The 22,560-nt window shown below is 31.4% G+C and overlaps 4 protein-coding genes and 1 non-coding gene across 5 annotated transcripts; 3 read left to right on the top strand and 2 right to left on the bottom strand.

The window, feature by feature from the left end:
* Positions 1-4,901: 4,901 nt before the first annotated feature.
* LOC105632823 (vesicle-associated protein 4-1) lies at positions 4,902-8,247 on the top strand. Its single transcript, XM_012215277.4, has 7 exons — positions 4,902-5,307; positions 5,643-5,713; positions 6,233-6,314; positions 6,447-6,565; positions 7,680-7,757; positions 7,843-7,962; positions 8,046-8,247. The coding sequence occupies exons 1-7, from the start codon at positions 5,040-5,042 to the stop codon at positions 8,106-8,108; spliced, it is 801 nt and encodes a 266-aa protein (XP_012070667.1). The 5' UTR covers positions 4,902-5,039; the 3' UTR covers positions 8,109-8,247.
* Positions 8,248-9,397: 1,150 nt separating this feature from the next.
* On the top strand, positions 9,398-9,470 carry TRNAE-CUC (transfer RNA glutamic acid (anticodon CUC)). Its single transcript has one exon. It is a non-coding gene; the product is annotated as a tRNA-Glu (tRNA).
* Positions 9,471-9,837: 367 nt separating this feature from the next.
* Positions 9,838-11,896, bottom strand: LOC105632822 (membrane lipoprotein lipid attachment site-like protein, putative (DUF1223)). Its single transcript, XM_012215276.3, has 2 exons — positions 11,243-11,896; positions 9,838-10,393 (listed from the first exon to the last, which is right to left on the bottom strand). The coding sequence occupies exons 1-2, from the start codon at positions 11,702-11,704 to the stop codon at positions 10,034-10,036; spliced, it is 822 nt and encodes a 273-aa protein (XP_012070666.1). The 5' UTR covers positions 11,705-11,896; the 3' UTR covers positions 9,838-10,033.
* Positions 11,897-14,485: 2,589 nt separating this feature from the next.
* LOC105632821 (Dynein light chain type 1 family protein) lies at positions 14,486-15,626 on the top strand. Its single transcript, XM_012215275.4, has 2 exons — positions 14,486-14,894; positions 15,294-15,626. The coding sequence occupies exons 1-2, from the start codon at positions 14,757-14,759 to the stop codon at positions 15,492-15,494; spliced, it is 339 nt and encodes a 112-aa protein (XP_012070665.1). The 5' UTR covers positions 14,486-14,756; the 3' UTR covers positions 15,495-15,626.
* Positions 15,627-15,709: 83 nt separating this feature from the next.
* Positions 15,710-21,996, bottom strand: CNGC4 (cyclic nucleotide-gated cation channel 4). Its single transcript, XM_012215274.3, has 7 exons — positions 21,240-21,996; positions 18,738-18,953; positions 17,764-18,077; positions 17,577-17,685; positions 16,904-17,140; positions 16,519-16,605; positions 15,710-16,434 (listed from the first exon to the last, which is right to left on the bottom strand). The coding sequence occupies exons 1-7, from the start codon at positions 21,855-21,857 to the stop codon at positions 15,919-15,921; spliced, it is 2,097 nt and encodes a 698-aa protein (XP_012070664.1). The 5' UTR covers positions 21,858-21,996; the 3' UTR covers positions 15,710-15,918.
* Between the last annotated feature and the right edge of the window lie 564 nt (positions 21,997-22,560).

Raw genomic sequence — 22,560 nt, 5'->3', positions numbered from 1 at the left:
AAGTCATAATTTAGTACTAGGTAGGTGAAGTATTTTTTGTAACGTAGACACATGAAATTTTCAAATTATTTGGGAGGACAAGTCGATCTGAATTCCGTATCTTGACTGCTAAATCAAAAACGGAAAAATATTTATTGGTAATATAATAGTACTTAATATTAATAATATATATAATTCATCTACGTTTTGGATTACGACTCGGTTTGCAACGCAGATTAGACATATGGAAAAAATTATCGGGTTCAATTCTAATTAAACACACCTGTAAAAAAATACGAAAAACTTTAATTGTAGCTAAACCTCAAACTAGATTAGTTGGACCCTGGTAACGGAGTCTGATATATATATATATATAAGCAAGAAAGAAATTTATGCAACTTCAGTTTGTTGATGGATGAATTTTTCATTTTCTTTTAGAAATTTAATAGATTGAAGATTAACAGAGGGGTCTAATCAAATGAGAAATGATGATAAATGAATGAATATTATGATTTTGTACCAAAAAAGGTAATAAAATATGCAGTCAATATTACATTAAACTTACCCAACGCATGATATGGTTCAAAACTTCCAAATATATTTGACTAAATTGTGAATCAACGATGTATTTTTTGGTTCATTACATCACACGAAAAGTTATATTTGAATTGCTGTTCTATTCTCTTTCCTTTGTCCTTATACTTAATAAAACTATTAAATTTGTCTAAATTATAATAAATTATTGAGTTAATTGATTGTATTACCTTTAGTTTAATATTAATTTTTTTAAAAAATCATTAAATTGAAGTAATAATTATTAGTCGTCTATAAAGAGTAAATATTGAAATAAATATTTATCAGTCCTTCAACTACAAATGTGACTAGTATCTTAAAACAAACCATTTTTTTAAATGTGACAAGTATTATGAAACAAGTTAGTAATAAATAAATTTCCAGCATGTTTATTCGATTAAAGTTATTAGTTTTTCATGTATTATAAAAGATGGTTTTTTTTTTTTTTTTTTTTTTGTCATCAATCAAATCTGTTTTATTACGTAGTAATAATAATAACGAGAAAAACTTACCAAAATCAAGCGAAACTAAACTCAATCCACAAGTTTTCTTTGATACTTTTAAAAAACCTAATGCTCATAATTGATAAGAAAAATCTATATATAGAGAAAACTAGAAAATTATTCTTAAGGTAAGAGATGAAAACTAAAAGAGAGCAACATGAAATTAAAAAATCAATATAATGTATAATAAAAGATGTGTTGAGTAAAAGGTTTCGAATTTGAATTCTCTTGTTGTAAAAGTTATTATCAATCTAATCAATATTATTTAGAGGGAAGAATTACTCTTTTTATATAGTTTATAATCTTATTCTAATCTACTGAAACTTTTATAAGTAAATTTAAAAAATATATATTATTAGGGCTAAACAATATAGTAACTATTTTCTTAAAAAATTTCTAAAAGCATAAGTTAGACTAAGAATTTTTATTGATAACTTGCCCTAAAAGAAAAATCAAAGTAATCCAACCAAGAATCCCACTATATATTTCAATGATTTATTGTATATTTTATTAAATAAACTATGACTTCTCTATCGATTGAAAATCTTTTCTTTTCAATAAATTAATAATTACCATTTACTTATTTTTTGAATTTTATAAATATTTAAGGGGCATGTTATGCATAAGGAAGGAAATGAAGTATGTACCCATGAATTTTAATTACCTACAATTGAATCTATGGATGAACATTCGGTTTATTTTGATTTTGGGCAAATTTATTAAACTAAATTAAGTAAAACTAGAAATTAAAAAAAAAAAAACTGAAGAAAATTTTAAGATTTCACAAAAAAAAAAAAGAAAGAAATTTTATCTGATAGGCAAAATTAACAGAATACATTTGACTGATTATTCTTGATTTGGTTTCATTCATTTTATTCTATTTATTCGTTTTTTTTAGGCTTTATGATGTGATGAAGTATAAACCTAAATAATCTAGATGCAACGAGGGTGTTTTAGACATTTCCGAATATCTACGTTATAACCGTGTGCGCCTGTGCGGTGCGCCTAAAACTAAAACAATCGAACACAAAAGAGCCTTCAATTTTTATCACGTGCTTGCATTATTAAACAACCAGTTAATTTAATTTAATTGCAGCTTGGAACTAAAAAACCAGCTGCCACAAATCTGGGAGCTGAACTAACAACTCTATAAGCTACAGTTAAGATTAATTCTATCAAAACCACTTTCCCAAGAAAATCCTCACTTTCCCTACAAAAACAAGATACACAGACCCTGGTTTTAATATCCCGGGTTAGCTTTTTTTTTTTTTTTTAAGTTAATTATCGTTTATATATCCATGAGGAACGGCTATCTGATCTGATATGCACAACTCTTTTCTAAGTTCCATTTCACTTCCTCCTTCATATATTTTCTCTGCAAATTTTGCCGGAAAATTTTTAAGAGAGTAGATATGGGAAGCAATAGAAGAGTGTGTAAGTTAGAGAGGGCATTCAAAACCATGGAGCAGAAGAGAAATATTGGGGTTAAAGAATCTGGACCGTCCAATAATAGTATGAGGAAAATTGGAGGATCTGCTGTTAATAATCAGGTAATGACACTGAGCAGTGATGATCAAGTAAGAAGAAGGGAAGAAGAGAAGGCTGAAATGCTCTTTCACTTGATTTTTTGGGGACCTAATTGATATTTTTTTTGTTTCTCGGTATTTTATTGTAAGTTGTTATAATTATGGTAACGTTGCATCTTTACATAGTTAGGAGAAGGGTATTTATTATAATTAGGAAAGATTTGGAAAGGAAGATAATATATGTTTGCAATTTTGGTGTTGTAACTAAAAATTTGCAATGATGAAAGTTTTGTTATAACTAAAAATCTCAAATACGAATTTGAAATTCAGATTTTTTTTTTTTATATATAAAAAAATTGCATTAGGAAATGACCAATTGGAAATTTATAGATGCAGAATCAAATTTGACACATTAAATTGACAAACTAGAATTTCTGTTAGTAATTTGGACAAAATGATTATAATAAAAAAATAAAACAGTTGTTCGAATTTGCATTGGCATTTTATTTTATTTTTTTGGATTTGTATATTGAGTTTTTTTTTTTTTAAAAAAATAGGTTTTCTATATTTATTACTTTATTACTACCTAAAATTTATTATTTAGGTATCGTTTGTTGTTTTTGTTCTCATTTTCTTTTTTTTTTTTTAGGGAAGTTTTCTATTTTTTTCCTTTGAAAATAAACAATATAGATATGTTAATTTATAATTGTTTAATTTTTTAAAAAAATTCAAAGAATTGCTTTTCTTAAAATTATCCATATGTATATTTTTATAAGACTAATATTATTTTGAGATTTATAATCTCTATAGCTATTACAGACCGAATTTTCTGATATTATGTTCATTCATTGATTATTTTTAGATATTTCCACGAGGTGTCCAGACTCGTATTTATTTTTACAGTCCATAGTAAGTCCAATTAATCCTTGTTGGCCATTAGAGATAAAAGGAATTGGTTCGGTGGAGTTTACATTGTAGAAGCTCAAATCTGTGATCTAAGCTATGGTAATTAATCTCGCAAATGCTCTTTGTCACTTTTTTTGAATTTAATCATTAATATTCACTTCTTTTGAATTAAGAACCATTTTCTAAAATAGAAAATAAATTTTAGTAAAACCACAAATCATTATTTAAATTATTGTATTTATATCTTAATTTTACATTTATTTTTTTCTCATATTTTAGAATTTATCCTGTTACGGTTTTTTTTTTTTTAATAATCTTCTTTAGTGGTATTTATTTATTCAAATTACCAAGCATAAATTAATCTCATCTCAATTAAAATTCTTTGCTTATTTTCCATTCTCTTCCTATACATATTTATAAATTCATTCAAATAACTTGAGCATTATGCTCATCTCCATCTCTCTTAAAATTCTCTACCATTCAAATCCAATATAAATACAACTGAAACTCATCTTCATATTTTTTTTAGAATGAAAATTATCTTCATCATATATATATATATATATATACTTACTCGGTCCTAAAAAGATAGTTCATATTTTTTTTTTTTAATTTATCCCAAAATATAGTCAATTTTTATTCATTACATTATAGTTAATCCTTAAATTGTTTATTATACCTTTATTAAATTTTATCTTATTTTTAATAAACTTCATTAATTTTTATTTATTATTTTAATATAATAATTACTTATGTGTTATTGAAAATGTACATAATAAAAAAAATTATATGTATAAAATTATTTTTAAAACTTTTTTACAAGAAGTGAACTACTAAAAAATAAAAAATAATACTCCAGATTTCTGAAATATCCAAAAGGTACTCAATGGTACGTGTACTGTGTTTCTCCTGGAAAAGAAAAGAAGAATAAGAAAAAGGGTAACATGGGCATTGTACTAAAAAAAAGAAAAAAGTCAAATAGCTTTGAAATATGTAGAAAGTAAGTCTATTTCTTTAACCTCGCAATTATCATTTCTTTAAAATTTCACACAAAAAAAAAGAACGTAATTAATTTCCAACCTCCCAACTAACCTATACCAACAAACCTAGCCGACAAGCGTAAATGCCGTACATTAATCTTCACCTAATTACTCTTCTCATCATTTAATACCACCACACCAAAACGACATTACCATGGCCCACTCATACCCACTTGTACATTTCTTACCAATTCTGCCCTCTATCTTCACTTCATTTACGCATTTGTCCTAACGTACAACCACCCCTATCCACGGACTCCAAATCAAACTTAAATCAAATTCAAATAACTATTTCATACCCGACACCCATGTTTAAAACTCGTGAAGAGACGCTTTTTCCTTTACAAAAAACAAACTAATCCACGCTTTCCAGCATTTCTCATATCCAACGCGGAACAGATATTTATCTTTTGCCTTTTCAGAAGTAAATGTATTTTTAGAGGGAGAAAGTTCTAGAGAGATACAGAGTGTGGAACAGTAAGCTGCGGTGGTTGCTCGTTAAGCGGTCATCAATGGCTGTCGCTGACCGGCAAAGGCAACACAGCGAAAAGAAGATGTTTAGTTTATGTCCGTTTTGGCAAAGCGCCAATTTATCCTCTTCCTCTTCTACGCAAAACCTGAACCATACTCAAAACGGCAACAGCAGTAACCGCAACGCGATGGTTAATAATAGCTCGAAATCTTCATCTTCTGCTAGAACGGTGTCGTCTGTTGCCAGATCTCTCCTCCCTGCTCGGCGGAGACTCCGTCTCGACCCTTCTAACAAACTCTACTTTCCCTGTATGTCATCAGTTTGTTTTGCCCTTCGATCTTTTTACGCGTTGACTTTTGGTTATTGGGTCAACGCTAGTTGTTCTTCTCATAATTATGATATTTGAAGAGAATTTAAGAATTAGAGTTTTCGATTATCTATATTCCAAATTTACTTGTTTTATGTTGTTTTTTTCCACTTTTCTTTCTTCTTCTGTACTGTTCTATAAGCGTTTTCTGTTTGGACGTTTGCTATTTCTTTTTCTATTTTAAGAACTCAATTTTGGTTTATGCTTTTTTATTGTATTTATTTTCTTAAACTTTTGTAATTACTGGAGTTTATTTTGTATTCATTGGATTTGCAGATGAACCAGGAAAACAGGTCAGGAGTGCGATCAGGTTAAAAAACACTAGCAGGTCTCATGTAGCTTTCAAGGTATTTTTAACTTATTTTATTGTTTGGTCGAATAATTATATTTACTTAACAGTTAATGTGTTATTCTAATAATTTTAGTAGTTCGGTTTTTTAGCTAAGGCAAGATAAGGCATTATGCTGCATTACATAATTCGCATCACATCACTTTTGTCCTTGTCTGTTTATGGGTTCTTCAAATAATGTGGATGTGGACGGTGGGAGGATCTTTTGTTTTTTGTTTTTTTTTTTTTATTATTTTAAAATTGGGTAAACAAAGCAGAATTAATTAATGACGCCTTTTATTGTTGCTCCATTTGTATTTTCTGTGGGATAGTTACCTTTGAGAGAAATGAACCTTTTGTATGTATCTTTTAATTTTTTGCTAAAATAAGATGTGGTTTATTTAGGTATAATTTGACGCACAATAGACTTGTTCATTTCTTTTCAATCGCTTGAACACCTGAATTTATATTTGTTCCTAGGGTATACGCTTGCATAACCTCATTAATATTTCTGATCGGTTTCTCTATCTCATTTCAGTTTCAAACAACTGCACCAAAGAGTTGTTTCATGCGTCCTCCAGGTGGCATCCTTGCTCCGGGAGAGAGCCTTATTGCAACTGGTAAGAAACACTTGATTTGTTTTTTTTTTTCCTCTGTAATTTTCAAATTTAGTTGGGAACATTGCACCTTATTAATCTCTTATTATATTGGTCTGCAAAATTTGACATTTATCTAGCTTTTTAATTTGACAGTATTCAAGTTTGTGGAGCATCCAGAGAACAATGAAAAAGTAATAGACCAGAAGAGCAAGGTTAAGTTTAAGATAATGAGTTTGAAGGTGAAACCAGGATTAGAATATGTACCTGAGATGGTGAGTCTGGTCAAACCTGCTTTCTGCATGGATATTTTGTCTTAAAATTGCTATTATGTATATTGTCTTAAAATTGCTTTCTGCATGGTTATTTTTTCATATTTAAGTTTTTGAAATAAATTAAAATCATCTCAACAATGTGGGTAATTTTTGGTTACTTAAAAATACTCTTTTCATGTTAAAGCTTTTGATCTTGTTTTCCAACCAAAAGGTGTGGTAGTAAATTAGTATTGGAGTAAGATCTCAATACTGAACTTTTTCACTGAGATTGTATTAATATTTGGAAAAGTTTCATGTTGACTACCTAAATTCAAAGACGGCAAATTTCATGCACACTACGTGGTTTCTATCTTCATCATATTAAGATGTCAAATGAGTGTCAGCAAATGCAATTGCTGCATTTCAGCATAGACCCTGCTCCATTATTTTCTATACCTCTGTAAATATGCAGAAAAGTTTGGTAGACTAGAAGTAGGATTTCTTGCTACTCGATTATTGTGTTTCTCATTTACATGGACAGCACAATTTTGAATAGGAGTATAACTATTTGTAAATTATGATTCAAAATCATTCGTGACATGGTCCTACAGGCTTCCATAGAACCCCAGATAAAAGCATATTGACAACTTCCCAATTTTAAAGCGTTCCCTTAATTTATCTTAATTTCCTTGTACCAATGGAAACCCATTGACTAGCGTGGCTGAATGGCTGATGAACTTGTCCAGGTTCTGGGATTTTATTCTGATACACTTTGTTTGGTTAAAAACATTTATCAGCCATTGTTTCCTCTGCTTTTAACTTTGGAGTTGGAATTTAGATACTCTTGGGTTACAGGAATTGAGAGATGGTGTTCAACTGTCTTTGTGCTAGATGTTTGTGAAGCTTTTCTGATTGACGTTAGTTGGCAGTTTAACTAGGAAAGATGTCATGGAAATCTTTAGTGTTTATTAGAACTAGACAAATATTCAATTCTAGTTTCTTTTGCTTCTCTTTTTGTGTTTATGAATACTCAGTTGTATGCTTGCTATTCCATTCCATTTTCTTTTGTTTCTCTTGTGTTTGGTGATACTGTATTTCTGAGATTTTAACCCTGAACTGAATGCTCCCCTTGCAGTTTGATGAACAGAAAGATCAGGTAACAGTTGAGCGTATATTGCGGGTTGTGTTTCTGGATGCAGAGCATCCTAGTCCTGTAAGTAATTAGACGTCTTTGTTTTCATCTTTTGATAATTTGAACAATCATGTATAGCAATAAATTTTGAGATGGTTTATTTTAGGCATTGGAAAAACTGAAGCGTCAGTTGGCTGAAGCTGAGGCTGCTGTCGAAACACGGAAGAAACCTCCACCTGACACCGGACCACGAGTTGTTGGTGAAGGTCTTGTAATAGATGAATGGGTACGTCTTATCTAATTTCACTGGAATGCTCAATCAAATTTTAAACTTTTGTCATATTTTAATTCATTATATCAATTCTTCAGAAAGAGCGGAGAGAAAAATACCTGGCTCGACAAAAGGTTGAAGCGGTGGTAGATTCAACATGAGAAGGGAATTGATCTTGCTGTAACTGCTTCTAGCAGGTTGTCTTTAGACCCCTCAGTTCATGGATTTCTAGCGAGCTAAAGTACAGAACGAGGTGGCTGTCAGGTGCTTTGGATTAAAAAAGAAAAAAAAAATGGTGTGATGCCATTATTTGTTGGAAGATCATTATGGAGGTCAAAGTTTTAAGATTTGGGCCTCACCCACCCTGTAGATAATGGATTTTGTTTTATAAGGAAAATAAATAAAAATACTATAAGCTTTATTTTGTATATTTTAGGGATGTGGTGCCCAGCGTTGTCAGTTTTTTAGCCTTGTCCATTGGAAGTTATACTTGATCAACAACATTGTTCATGGTAAATTTATATTAAATGACCTGCATTACTTTGTCTCTCCCCCTTTTTTTTTTTATTCTGATTTTCGCTCAAAATGTGTTGTGTTGTCATTTTGGTGCTTTGCATTGCCCTTCCCTTTTACTTGTGGAATGTTCCATATTTGGATACGTGTTATTGCTACGCGTCTATGCCTTTATTTCCTCGGTCCTTTTCTGCTTTAAATTTTCTTTCGACACACGGTTTTGGTTTGTTGAGGCTAATGATTAAAAATGGTGCTAGATCTGTTCCTATCCTACTTTACCGAACCTACATCTAATCTAGGCATCAATATCACCACCTGTCCTACAAAGATCTTCTAGGAAAAGAGGATAAAATTCCTTCATTTTTATTGTATGAATGAGCCTATTATGAGGTCTCATTTTCTAAAATGCTATTATTATCTTATATATAGCTGGAGATCTTGCTCAAATCCTAATATTCTATTCCTCAAATCCTATTGTTATTTGTTCAAATTCCTATTATCTTGTTCTTGAATTGCCGGGTGGGGTGGGGGCATGTACTTTGTCCTTTTAAGGTTAATTCATTGTATGTGGGTTTCACCAATAGAGGCCAGCTCAAATAAAATTGTTGATGGTCCTTGTCAAAAATATATTATAATAATAATAATAATAAAATTATTGATGGTGAACCATTGTGGAGACATTCAATTGCTCCTGAGTATGAAATGTGTGGCTCCTATTTACTGTATAATTTGACTAAAGTGACAAATGATTCCTTTAAATTCGCAGGAATAATGATTTGAACTCAATTGATATGCAAATTGAAATTTTAATTAACTTTCATTATGCTCAATTAAATTACGAAAATTATTGTTATTGAAATTTGAATTAATATTTAGAAAAATATTATGCACTTCAATTGATTATTGAAATTATTTTTATCACCAAACGATTGCCAAATCCGTTGTAGTCTAGTTGGTTAGGATATTCGGCTCTCACCCGAAAGACCCGGGTTCGATTCCCGGCAACGGAATATTTTTTGTTTCCCAATAAGCACAAACCCTCCGTTTTGTTCGTTCGATAAGAAATAATTTCTCCAACCCCCACCCCCCCAAAAATCCCAAGTTATACTTTTCTTTTGGTGTAAGAGAGGATTGTGACAAACCTTGTTTGAAAAGAGCCGAGCAATACAAAAGACATGCCAATATATTTTAATTTAAGCCTATATTTTACATATTTTTTTCCGTCCAATAATTTTTTTCTACAAAAAATTATTTCTCAATCTCATCTTCCTTTTACCAAAAATTTTTTTAAAAAAAAAGAGTAAAAGGTTTATATATTTAGATGAAGAAAAAAGAAATAGAAACCCATGCCAATAAAAGAAATTAAAATCATGCATATGATCAAAGTGTAAAAAAAAAAAAAATGTATTCTCCTCCATTTCCTATTCATATAAAATCAATAAGAACATTTAATTAGAAAATAAAATAAAATCAATATATCTAATTCATCGATGCTGTACATCATAAGGACCTAATTAAGATTGTAATAACCAGAAAATATTATATAAATTTGATTTAAGAATATTCTGGATGCTTAAACGTCATTTGGCAACTGAAAATTTTGAGAACCAAAAATTTGATGAGAATTGTCTTGAATAAAGACAACAATGCCACATTTGCTATTATTGAAGCCTTCCCATAGAGAGAAAGTAACAGTTCCTGATATTGTTTTTTTAGCTGAAATATCTTTCACAGTAGACATCTTTTCAAGCCTTCGAACGACATAGTCGTTGGACAATACTCTTCCTTTGTTCTCTCCCTTTGGACAATCAGTCACCAATCCATTCTCGTAAAGTGCTACCATTATATTTGCACCGTTACTGTCAACTTTACTCCTTAAAGCTCCTGATAAACTCACTCGCAATGATTCTGGTGTTGGCCTTTCGTAAGTTGCCTGTTAAATCAATATTCAAATCATTTCTTTAACAATTTTAGTTTTATGAAATTAATTCCTATGTTAAATTCAACACCCATTCAATTATAAGTATTCAGTTATAACTACATAATTTACTCTATATTTTGTACCGAAAACTTTGTAAAATCCACTGCTTTTCTTATGAACTCTTAATTTATAAAATTATACATGCTAAACACTTTAATTTGATTCATTGGAATCTAAACTTGTAAAATTAGATAGATTAAACATTTATTGGATAGTTGAAAAATGTAAAAAACATTAGCTCATACATAAATTTGACTCTCAGCTTCGATCAATTTCTCTTTGTGGCGCTTAAATTTTGCAGGATTTCAATCACGATCCAGCACTTTCAAATTTCAGTAATAACTATATATGCTTCTCGCCAAAATGAAAAGTAGAAGTGCAAGATCATGAATCATTGCAAAGTTATTTCTTTTTTTGTGTCGGATATAGTCATTATTAAAATATGAAAGTATAAGGTTATAATTGAACCTTGCGAAATTCAAAGGGCGACAATAAAAATTAACCAAAGTCGATAGTCAAATTTATATATTATACCGAAGAGTTATTGTTTAAAAGGTTATAATCAATATTTTGTATATAAAAGCGAAAAAATCTTAAACATCATTGTTTACAACAGGTGAGGTATAAAATTATTACAAAATCTGAAATTTAAGATGGCAAAAAGTCGGTTTTAAAAATTAAGATAAAAAAAATTTAATCCAAATTCGGGTTAAATTATGTATTTAGCTGTTATTTTGTTGCTAAAGATAGGTTTAATTTTATCAGCATAAATAAAAGAATGAAAGAAATATAAAAGCTAACCTGAAATGAGGGTGAAGGAAACTTAGATGCACTCATAATGGCAGACAAAAGAGCTTCTTCTTCATTAGCAACACATTGTTCCCTTCCTTGAATAACAACCTGCGGTGTAAACATTGTATCAAGCTTCAAAGCTTCAACATAAGCTTTTTGCCTAACAGTCCATTGGCTAGCACCATAAGGATCTTTCCAACCCATATAATCCCAATAATCTACGTGAAATGCCAATACAATTACAGGCGTTTCCAAGGCAAAGTCTCCTCTCCCTAGCCTTGACACCAATAACTCAGCCTCTGGTGACGTTGCGCAACCCTGTGAAGAAAAAAGCTCCACAAGAATTGCCCCTGCGCGGCGTTGCTCCTCCACCGTGGCATCCGCCGTCCCGTTACTGGTTTTGCTAACGTTTCCATTGTCAGGAGAGGCAAGATTGCATTTGCCAAAGCAGGCGAAGAGACGCGGTGCCATTCCCCGGTCTCTTGTCGCCTTATCGAGAAAATAAGAAAAAGATTATTCAAGTGTAATCAAAACAATGGAGAAGGAGATATGCAGAAAGATTAAAGAGAAAGAGGAAAAGGAAAAGAATGGAAAAGAAAGGTTGGACGGTGAAGAGAAAATGAAGGATTTGTCGTTGAATATTTCTCTTTTGTATGTATTCTATTTCTATATTTAGATATTTATATATGTATCTTTGTCTTCTTTTCTCTTTTAATATTTCTTTTTCTTGATTATTTGTTAAGGAAATGGGAGGAAGACGAAGAAGAGAGGGACAGACAGGTGGATTTGTCTGACGACAGTTGCGTCGGAGACACGAATGTGTCGGTGACACGTTGTTGTTGTTTGTCAGATGTGGGTTGGTTTGGTTGTCAGAGAGTGAGATTTGGAAATGGTATGAACAGATCCAGCTAATTAAACATTATAGAGGAAGGAGATGATTGAGTTTGCTTTCATGGAAAGAAATGTATAGAATTGGATACAGCATTTAAGTGTGGTTTGCTGCGATTTGATTTGCTTTGCTGATATATAAAATTAGTACCTTTCTTTTGTGTTACTTTGTCTCTTTCATTTGGTGACCAATTAGTTAATTAATCAATTGTTAATATTACTAATCAACACTAATAAAGGAAACGAAGTGAATTAGTAAAAGGAAATATTTTTATTTTTGTTTTTTTTTTTTCAGAAATACCCTGTTTAAACCAAATATTATTCATAATTAGTTTGGCATATATGTGAGTCCATACACCGAGTGTAGATAAGTCGTTTCCTAATACTAAAAGGTCTGGATGGAACTAATTTATAAAAATGATAATTCATTTATATCAAAAACCAAAACATACATTCTCTCATCCCCATTTCACGCACGAGAGATTCTCTCATTTGGACCAACAAGTAATTATATATGTTAAAAGTTTCTCCAAAATAGGATTCCGCAATTTTATTTTGCATGGACTAGTCTAATACGCTTCACTCACTAGAATTATTAGACCAAATTATCTTAGGTTAAAGAGGAGTTAGATTCATCTACAGGTTATGGCTCAGCTGACAACGTAAGTTGGACATGTAAAAAGAGTTTTTGAGTTCGATCCTCATTAAACGCACTTGCAAAGAAGAGTGATAAGTCCCGAATCGAATTAGACGGCCCCTGATTATGGTTTTGGATAAGGGCGGTTTACACCAAAAATGCCTTGAAATTTATTCTTGTTATAATATTCAAAAATTAAAAATTTATAACTTGAGTAAATGAGGAAACTTAGCTAAATTGATTAATTTTTTACATATAATTCATTCTTTTTTTAAAAAATCTTCTTGATTGATCTCAAATTATAATTTTATTTTTGTTAAGAAAAGAAGATAACATTTATACTTTTTTTAATCCTATTTTTTTTAATCTACATTTTTGTCAAATAAAAAACTAGTTGAAAGATACACTTTGCATATTATTAGATTAGCAACAATTTTGTAGAAGTATATATTAAGTATACTTTTAGATCTATTAAAAGTCAAATTAAACATATTTTATGAGTCAAAATTGTATATTTTTTTAATGATACAGTTGTCAATTGCCATCCCACAATTCGCATATTTAAATAAATATGTAATTGGTTAATTAATTCAATGTTTTCTATATAATTTTTACTTAAATATTTATATTAATTAAAATTTAATTCTCTGCAGTACCAAACAAGAGTTTAATTGCAAGGCTAATTGCATTTCTTGACCAAATTTAATTGCAAGGCTATTAATTTCATAGGTAAACTATTCACTTTGGGACAGCAGACTGGACAGGTCTTCCTTTCTATGGATTTGGCCGGTCCATACAAGCATTTTCTAGCTGATCTTTCCACCTACTCTCAATCACGTCGCAGTTCAGTTCACCCATCAAATGACCAAGGACCATTTAGATACTTCATTAGACAATTTATATTAGACCTCAGCTTAATAGATTAGTTCTTTTATATATATATATATATATTTGTTAGGCATCCAGCCCATATCCATTTTAACAGTCCACAGATTTGACTAATTCCCGTTTGTTCTCGGAGGTAAAGAGGTTGGCCCAAAGGAAGTTTATATTGTGAAAGATCGAAACTGTGACCTAAATCAACTTAATAGCTTAGTTAAATTCAAAATTGAGATACATGGTATATTCTTTTGAATCACCAAACAAGTGTCATAACTATAAAATTACGTCGGTATTCAGGTCCTATTATTAGAGATTGCTTAAATTGACTCAGGGCTTAGTCATAGTCAAATGTGTTTAGTGGAGATCAAACCGAGAAAACTCTTCTCGTATGCTCAGATTGTATTACCAACTAAACAACAACCAATAGATGCAAATTAATCGATCTTTAATTTCACTTATAAACCGCAAATTAAATTTAAGATCCTTTTGAAATGATAAATCTCATCTTATAACTTGAATCACACCCAACAAATTAACACAATGATATCTCATTCAATTAAAAAAAAAAACACATGAATTTCGTTGAACACAATCCATCAATCTCAATCTTTTCTTACAAAACAACACCGCAACAGAACAAGACAAAATACTCCGGCTGCCGGCCAGACACATGGCGAAATCCTATTGACAAAACCATAGAACACGAACCACGTGTCCGAGATAAAACGGGCCCCAGAATCTTTGTAACCTAGCAGCAATTGACTAGTATCAAATCTCTCCACACCTCTAGGAGCAAGGCTAGTGCCTCCACATGCTATAACAATGGTGGTAACATAGAGCCAATTTGGCATCAAAAATGGTCCACTAGTCTTTAACCCCAAGGGTATCTCTCATACTCCAATCGTTTTATTCCATACAACTAGTTACTGACCACAAAGATAGCAAGAACCTAGACGTGGCTGACCCGCTAGCACCAGCCCCCATATTCCCCAATATCCCATGCTCAATGTATAAATCTCAGTAATATTTCTTCCAATTCAACCAAGATTACATCTCAATTTAGCTCCACCTCAAAAAATTTTCTTCCAAGAAAGCTTTCTTTCTAATTAATTAGCTATGTTAGAAGGCAAAGCAGTTATTGGTGAGACCGATATGCTTAAAACGATGCAACAAGATGCTCTTGATCTTGCAGCCAAAGCTCTTGATTTCTTTGATGTCACTGAAGCCACTGAAATTGCCTGTTTCATTAAAAAGGTAAAGCAAATTACTCTATATAACATTAGTCCAAACGTAGCCAGTCATATTCTAGGTTATGGAACTATGAGTTTAAACTCTTATTCAAGCCTAATTAACTAAAATGATAGTCTTCTAACTTTGTAAGAGAGAATTTCCAGTTTAAATACTTTATTCTTAGATGAAACGGATGAAATTAAGAATAGTCAAATTAAGAATATGATTTATTTTATTTTATTTTATAATCGAGGTTTATGAAAGTTTTGATTGGCTTGAATTTATAATATATGAACGAATAAAATTAGGAAATGTGCGATTATAAATTTATGTAAATCTTTTAATAATTATATTTTTAATATAAAATGTTGAATTTTCGAGCTCATTGATTTTTTTTTTTTTTTTTTTTTTTTTTTGATGCAGGAATTTGATAGGACATACGGACCAGGATGGCAATGCATTGTGGGAACAGATTTTGGGTCATTTGTGACTCACCGCTCCGGAAATTTCATTCATTTTCAGATAGGAAGCCTTGCAATTTTGCTCTTTAGGGGTTCTGCTGGTCCAGATCCTGAGGCAAGCCAATTTACAGGCTTAGAGGCTCTGGACAAATTAACTGTCTGAAGAAGAAAGAAGTGTTTGCCTTTAATTTTCCAATCTCTTACTATGTATTATAATACTCATTTCTCTTGCCATATTCAAACATTGAATGAAAGACTGATTCCATTTTCAATCAGAAAGCGATTATGTTAATAATCTTTCCTAATTTAAGATTCCGACTCCATGACTTGATCATGTGGTTAATAAGGTGGAATTTTGAAAATTTCAATAACACTGAATTCATTGGTAAATTAATTTCTTTAATAACCATAATTAAGTAGCAATAATCACTTTGATGTTACAGTACCCTTCTGTAAATTTGACTTCAAATAAACTCAAGCACTTCTTTATATCCACCACATAATTGCTTTTCTACAAAACAAAATAATTTAATTTCATAATCCATACATATATATAGCTTATAATTTATTAATAATAATTATTATTTTCAAAAGTCAAAATCATCATGATTTGGCTTTGGTGAGGTCAACAAAGCAGTATAAAGTCTGAGCCTATCTTCTCCCAGAGAAGAACACCTTGATAAAGGTCTTCTAGGCCTTATAAATGACAATGAAGTGAGTGTCAACCGATGCTTATATCTTCTCCAAGCCAACTGAATTGCCACCGCAGCCCAAGTTCTCCACCCAGGAGAATAATATCTTGCACTTCTTTTTACTCTTTCATTAACAAATGTATACCTAAAATGTTGCGTCACATATTTCACATCTTCTGCTTCTAACCCAAATGCCTCTGTTGTCTCAAGGGTTACTAAGGTTGAAGATGACGGTGGTAATCTTTCGATAAACGGTCGCCTCAGACACCATGATAGTAGCTCATCTCCGCTGAAATTTCCAGGGCCTAACATGCAGCAACTCTTCACTCCATCTCTAAGTACTTGGCTACTTTGAAGATGGCCTCTTACTACAAATAGCATTCTTTGGACAGGGTCACCTTCTCTTGTTATCTATAAGAAAAATTCAAAACAAGTTGTTTATATAAATTCCTAAATTGAGATTGCAACTATATAATATTAATAGTAGCAACTTACTGTTTCTCCTTTTGTGAAAATTAGAGATTTCACACGATCACAGATGTTTTCTAGAACTAAATCATCCATGTGTTGGAAGAGTGGTACCTGAAATATATTTAAATTTGTAATGTAAAAATAGTCATATATAAAGCTGTAAATGAGTCAACAAAGCTAAGCTGAGGTCGAGTTTATTTTTTCAAACTCAAATTTTTATAATGAAGTGAATAATCATATATTGATTTGGTGCTTCGAGTTGATCATATAAATAAATCAGCCCAATTTGGGCTGCACATGAAATTGAAAGTCTTGTTGGGCCAATGATATTGGTCTTTATGGATATGATCTCTGGGCCTACCAATTAAGTGATACTAAAAGAAAATGAATTCTGAAATTGTTGAATTACCTGCCTCACTAAATCCAGGCAGAGATGGTACTTGATATCCCTCCGAAGGCCCTCAGGGAGATTCCTAATCATCTCACATTCATCGACACCGCGCATAGCCGCCCAACGCTGCCGTTCATAGTTACGGACACGGTGCCTGAATTCATGGGGCAAGTGTCTCTTCCTCATCCACCACTCCATATTTCTCATCTTCAATTGCATTGCTTGTTTCTTTGACGTTGTTGCATGCAAGAAAACCTTCATTCCAGAAAACATATCATATTATATAAGCCTTAAGTTAAAAAACCCTGTTAACTATTGAAGACGCAGCAGTGGCCTATAAATTAAAAAAAAAAAAAAAAAAAAGGTAATCGAACAAATGGTGTTATTACTGTACATATGATATTAACATAAAGCTTTTGAATTATTGTACTTGATTGTCTCATATAATAAATAGGGTCCACTAGGATGGTCACTGTCAAATGTCAAGAAAGAAAGAACTACAAATCAACTACGCCGGAGAAATAAGAATCCCATGAAATTATTACTTCGTTTGAAATTTTTCTTTCCTTCGTTTTCTATCGATCTTTTCCGTGTATAATATTCACAATTTATAGTTATATCTTTAGAAAGATTTGAACTTGTTGATTTAAACAGTAACTACAATTCTTCTAGTTGCAAAGTTGCGAGTTACCTTGATATTTCCGATCAACATAGTAACCAGGAGAAGTCCACTCGTCAGAACAATAATGTTGAAAACAACTTCCAGCCATTCTGTTGTACTCTCTAGGTTTCCAAAAGTACTGTCATTACAATACAAAAGGATTTCAAATTATTTACACATACAAGCGACAAAAAAATTGAAAGAAAATAGTACCGACCTGAGAGTCATTAGGCCCCAGAATATAGGAAAGAGTATTTTCTCCAATCTGCTATCGTTCGAGACAAGTTGAACAGTCCATTTATAAGCTCCATAATCATAATTATCACTACTGTCTAAGCAAGTAGCCCTGGCTACCTTGTTATCTGCCCATGCCAATCTTGCACCATCTCTAACCTTGCTTGTAGTTCCATAGTAAATAGTTTCTTTACATGATAATAACCTCATCCTACAACCATGTGTTTCTCTGCATTGCTCTTCCAAGCATTTTGCTGCCCTCTGAATCCCTAACAAATACCAACATGCTCCTGCTGCCTGCATGAACGACCATTTATGTTCTAGTTGTCAAGAATTTTGCTTAAAAATTTTTTTTTTTTTTTTGCTTAAATTTAATTTAAATAATTTTGAAATTTATTGTATTTGACAAGACTTATGATAAACTAGTTACATGTATATCTTTGTGTCTAATCATTTTCTGTTTGGTCGGTCCATGAGGGAATTGGACATAAAGTCAATAATATGTGTAGTGTAAGTCTGGGGCATGGGATCTGCCTTAATGTGCCTTGTAACTATTGAATAAAAGTACTTTATGAACTCCAATTCCATCAAGTTTCAGCTTTTTTCTTCTCTATTATTATGAAACCAAAAGGATAGAAAGCAAGATGTTTGGATGCTTAATGTGGGAACTACCACTTGGGTTTGCCGGGTCTCACTTTAGCTAAAGATTCCATAAAGCAAATAGCAAAATAACAGAATTTTTTAGTGGAGGATTTTGCAGTTTGTCGAAGCATGCGGGTAATTCCATATTGAATAAACATATAAATTGAGTAAACGACAAAGAAGGTCGATCAATCAAAATGATTTAGTTTATTTTGTGTTAAAATAAGCAACAACTGGTCATAAACATGAAAATTAAATACATTCAATATATTTAGAAGAGAAAGTGATAATTAAGTAGAAATGTGAAGTACTTACATGGGAAGCAACAAAATAAGCAATCAAGTTGAGAGCAATTCCCCACCAAACAGTTCCAAAAATGTAACCGGAGATATTCTGCATGCGGCGGAGGAGGCAAACCGAATGGTATATCTTTGGAAGATATTGGAAGAGGAATATTATCAACAATACTGTCATCACTACTGTCACTGATCCTCTTTCTAGCAGAGATGGAATTGCCACCCATAGTACTATCTGCCATCCACATTTTTATTTTAGAAATTAATAACAATTTGATAATTTTTTTTTTCCTGAAAAAAAGTTTGATTGTAGAGGGTATGTTCTATCCTAATCATGTCCCTACTACTCATAAAGAAAGATCCAACAAAAGATAATTACTATTATTTTCCTTTGATCCTTTTATTTCATTTATCAACTATTCTTCTTCTTGTTGTTATTGAGAAACAATGAATAAATGAGCTCTCAATATGGGTCTGTTTCCGCAAAATTAGTTATTTTAGTAAAGTTTAATTGTTAGCTGTTTTAGTAGTTTTTTTATATGAAACGTTAAAAGTTAAATATCATATGAGTTAACTTTTTATAAAACTCTACCTTAATTTCTAAAAATTAATTCATACACTATATTACCGAATATTATAAAAATTGGCATTTAGCGATTTGACATTATTGTCGAATATAGCCTATATGTATATTTTGCTAAAGTTTTCACTTGAAGGTACTAGGCAAGATGAAGCTCCATTAGGGCCTAAGGGGCCGTGCTCAAAAAAAAAAAAATGTTATAAAAATTTCATTTTAATTCTTTATAATATAAAAAAAAATTACATTTAGTCCCTTAAAAATTAAAAAAAAAAAAATTATTTAACTCCTCCAAACTAATTGTTCTGGCTCCACCCGTACTAACTTTTATTCACTACAACAAGCACTTATTGTGGATAAATCACATCCACATTAGTTAACACATGGACAGCGCATAAATACATGTGAAAAAAGAATTAAACAGTATTTTACTTTTCCTAAAAAAAAAAAAAAGCAATATGCCTTTTTCCTTTTCCCCTCTATTGTTCTTTAGTCTATTTCACATTCCTTTAAGTCAAGAAAGGTATATATATATATATATATATATATATATATATATATATATATGTATATACTTTTACTAATATATTAATGCTAATATATAATTGTTTCTTAATGGTCAAATATTTTGAATTTTCATATCTTCTCTCCTTTCTTCAATTTACAAAAAGACAAAAGAGGACTTGACCGTCAAAATTTCAATTTGAATAGTCATTGAATTTGTTATTACTATTATTGAATTTTTAACTCATGTGGATATCACATCATGTGAATATGAAAATTTGAAAATGTAGCCATACCACATTAACAATTTCCAAAAGATCATATGATCTATGAAAAATGAAAATCAGACAAACTAGTCAAACATGTATTAATTGTAATACCCACATCATTACTCAACTTAAATCATTACCTTTATCTATTTTTTCTTCGCTAACATCTAAAACACTCGTTTTTCGTGTCAGTAAATAACAAGGTTGTGAGTCACTTGCTTATTTATTAATTTATTTGTTTAATATTAGTTTTTTATTTAGTAGCATGCATAGGTAACATATCTAACCGTCCAAACTCTAACTTGAATTACGCTTTTCTTGAATAAAAATAATAAATAGAGAAGATTATTATTATTATTATTATTGTTATTATTATTATTATTATTATTATTACCGAGCTAGATTTTGGATGGAAATCAAGAAAAATAACAAAGCTACTATTTTTTTTTTTTTAGCAAAATCAACAAACCCATGAATTTGAAATGTAAAAAAAGTAGGTTTCACATGCATAACAGATGATACATATAAGATAAAAATTTAAATAAAAATATTTATATGTATATATACATAGTGAAAGAAATTAATATGCATACCAAATTATGATTATAGCTTTTGCAATATTTCTTAAATATGTAGTTGTAACTTTCTAATTTCTACTATATAGCCAATTACTAGAGGTATGAAAGAAGCAAAAATAATATATTCCTATACAAATAGAAATCTTTTTTTTTTCTTTTGTGAGAGTATCAATATCAGACAATAAATATGCAATCATTTTGATTCTAAAGCATCAAAACAACTGAAACCAAGCAGTCTAATAAGAAAGGGAAAAGGCCAGGCATAGCATTCAAGCAACCCTTGTTTGCTTTCTCTTTATCCCCAGTTTACCCCTTTTTCCTAGTTGAAGAAAGGACATAGATGTATCACATGGACTCCCTGCACTATCCCTCTCTCTCTATATATAAGAGGTATCTCCAGCTGCATGCATACAACAACTAATGACATGCATCTGTCACCTCTTCAAACACTACTGACAAAAACCCTTAACCAAAAATATGACATCTGTTTATATATACACACATTTGTAGCTGTACAATTGTCATTATGTAATGGATGATGATGATGGTTAATCTATCATTAATGAAAAACAATAATAAATTAGAGTTCTCACCTGAGGTAAAGGAAGAACAACAAAAAGATCAAAGAAAAATCCTTTCTTTGCCTTTATGTATCTCAGTGAGCTAGGGATAGTAAAGCACGGTCCACCTCCACCTCCACTGCCGCCTCTACCTTGGCCTCCTTGTCCGACTCCTCCTCCTCCTCCTCCTTCTCCTCCGCTTCCAATGTTAGATGGTTTCCTAGCCATTCTGAACTGTAACCACATATTCCACACGTGCAAGGCATCAGTCATGCACCGGAGAGCTGTTACCGTAATAGCAAACCATCCATCGATGAAAAGGCACATGCAGGTATCGCTAACAGAGAGAGCGTAGAAGAAGAGAGGATCAACAAAAAGACCAGTAGCACAGACAAGAAGAAAAATCCTATTCCATTCTTGAACCCATCTAGCTCTAGGGTCCAAGACTTGCCCTAAAGACCATCCTCTTTGTCGCGAACAACCACCAGCAACACCACCACATGTAAAAAGCCGAGTTTTGCACTGGCGCGTGCCTTCGTCTTCATCTTCTTCCTCATCCTCATCTTCTTCTCTTTCTTCACTCTCGCTATCATCTGAGATATCCTGCATGTGCCTTGCACGTGAGATTATTTCTCGATGATCAGTAGCCATGAAAGAGAGCGAAGATGATTTACCAAAAAAAGAGAGAGAGAAGATGAGAAAATATAGGTTTGGTAAGGGAAAGTTGGGAAGGAGGGTGAAGGTTATAATTCACATATGATATGATATGTGTAATGTAATCATGTAAATAGACAGAGATTTTTTAGAGGCTTGAATTATATGAAAGTTGTAGAACATAGGACAGAATAAAGGATGTAAGAAATGGACAATTTATTTTTTTGTTCTTATTTTCCAATTTACAAAGTTGCCCTTAATTGAATTGGTTGCTATCAGTCTTTACTTATTTGAGTTGTATTAATAATATTTGCTAAACATATATTTGATTGGGGAGAAACAATTGCATGTGAGGTCACTGTTTAATTTGATCCTTAGAAAATACTTGCCTATACTAAGTTCATAGCTCCACGTATGGAACAAAACACTTGCCTATACTAAGTTCATAGCTCCACGGATGGAACAATCCGCTGAAAATAATTTCTAATCCTTCAAGCTAAGTTCACATTTCAAAAAGGGGAAATCAAGTGTGTTTTAGGATTGAATTAAATGAAAGTAATTTATGATTGAATGGTGGAATGAAAACAGGAAATTTGATTAAATGAAACAATTTTCGTTTAAAAAAAAAAGACCAGATGTTAATTATGTGATATTTCGGCCAACGGAAAGTTTTAATTGCATTAAAAGGATTTTATTGTTA

Source organism: Jatropha curcas, chromosome 7 (genome assembly GCF_041381405.1).
Source record: "Jatropha curcas cultivar XTBG-Jc1 chromosome 7, XTBG_Jcur_1.0, whole genome shotgun sequence".
NCBI classification, from domain to species: Eukaryota; Viridiplantae; Streptophyta; class Magnoliopsida; order Malpighiales; family Euphorbiaceae; genus Jatropha; species Jatropha curcas.
This window is presented reverse-complemented; position numbering and strand designations above follow the sequence as displayed.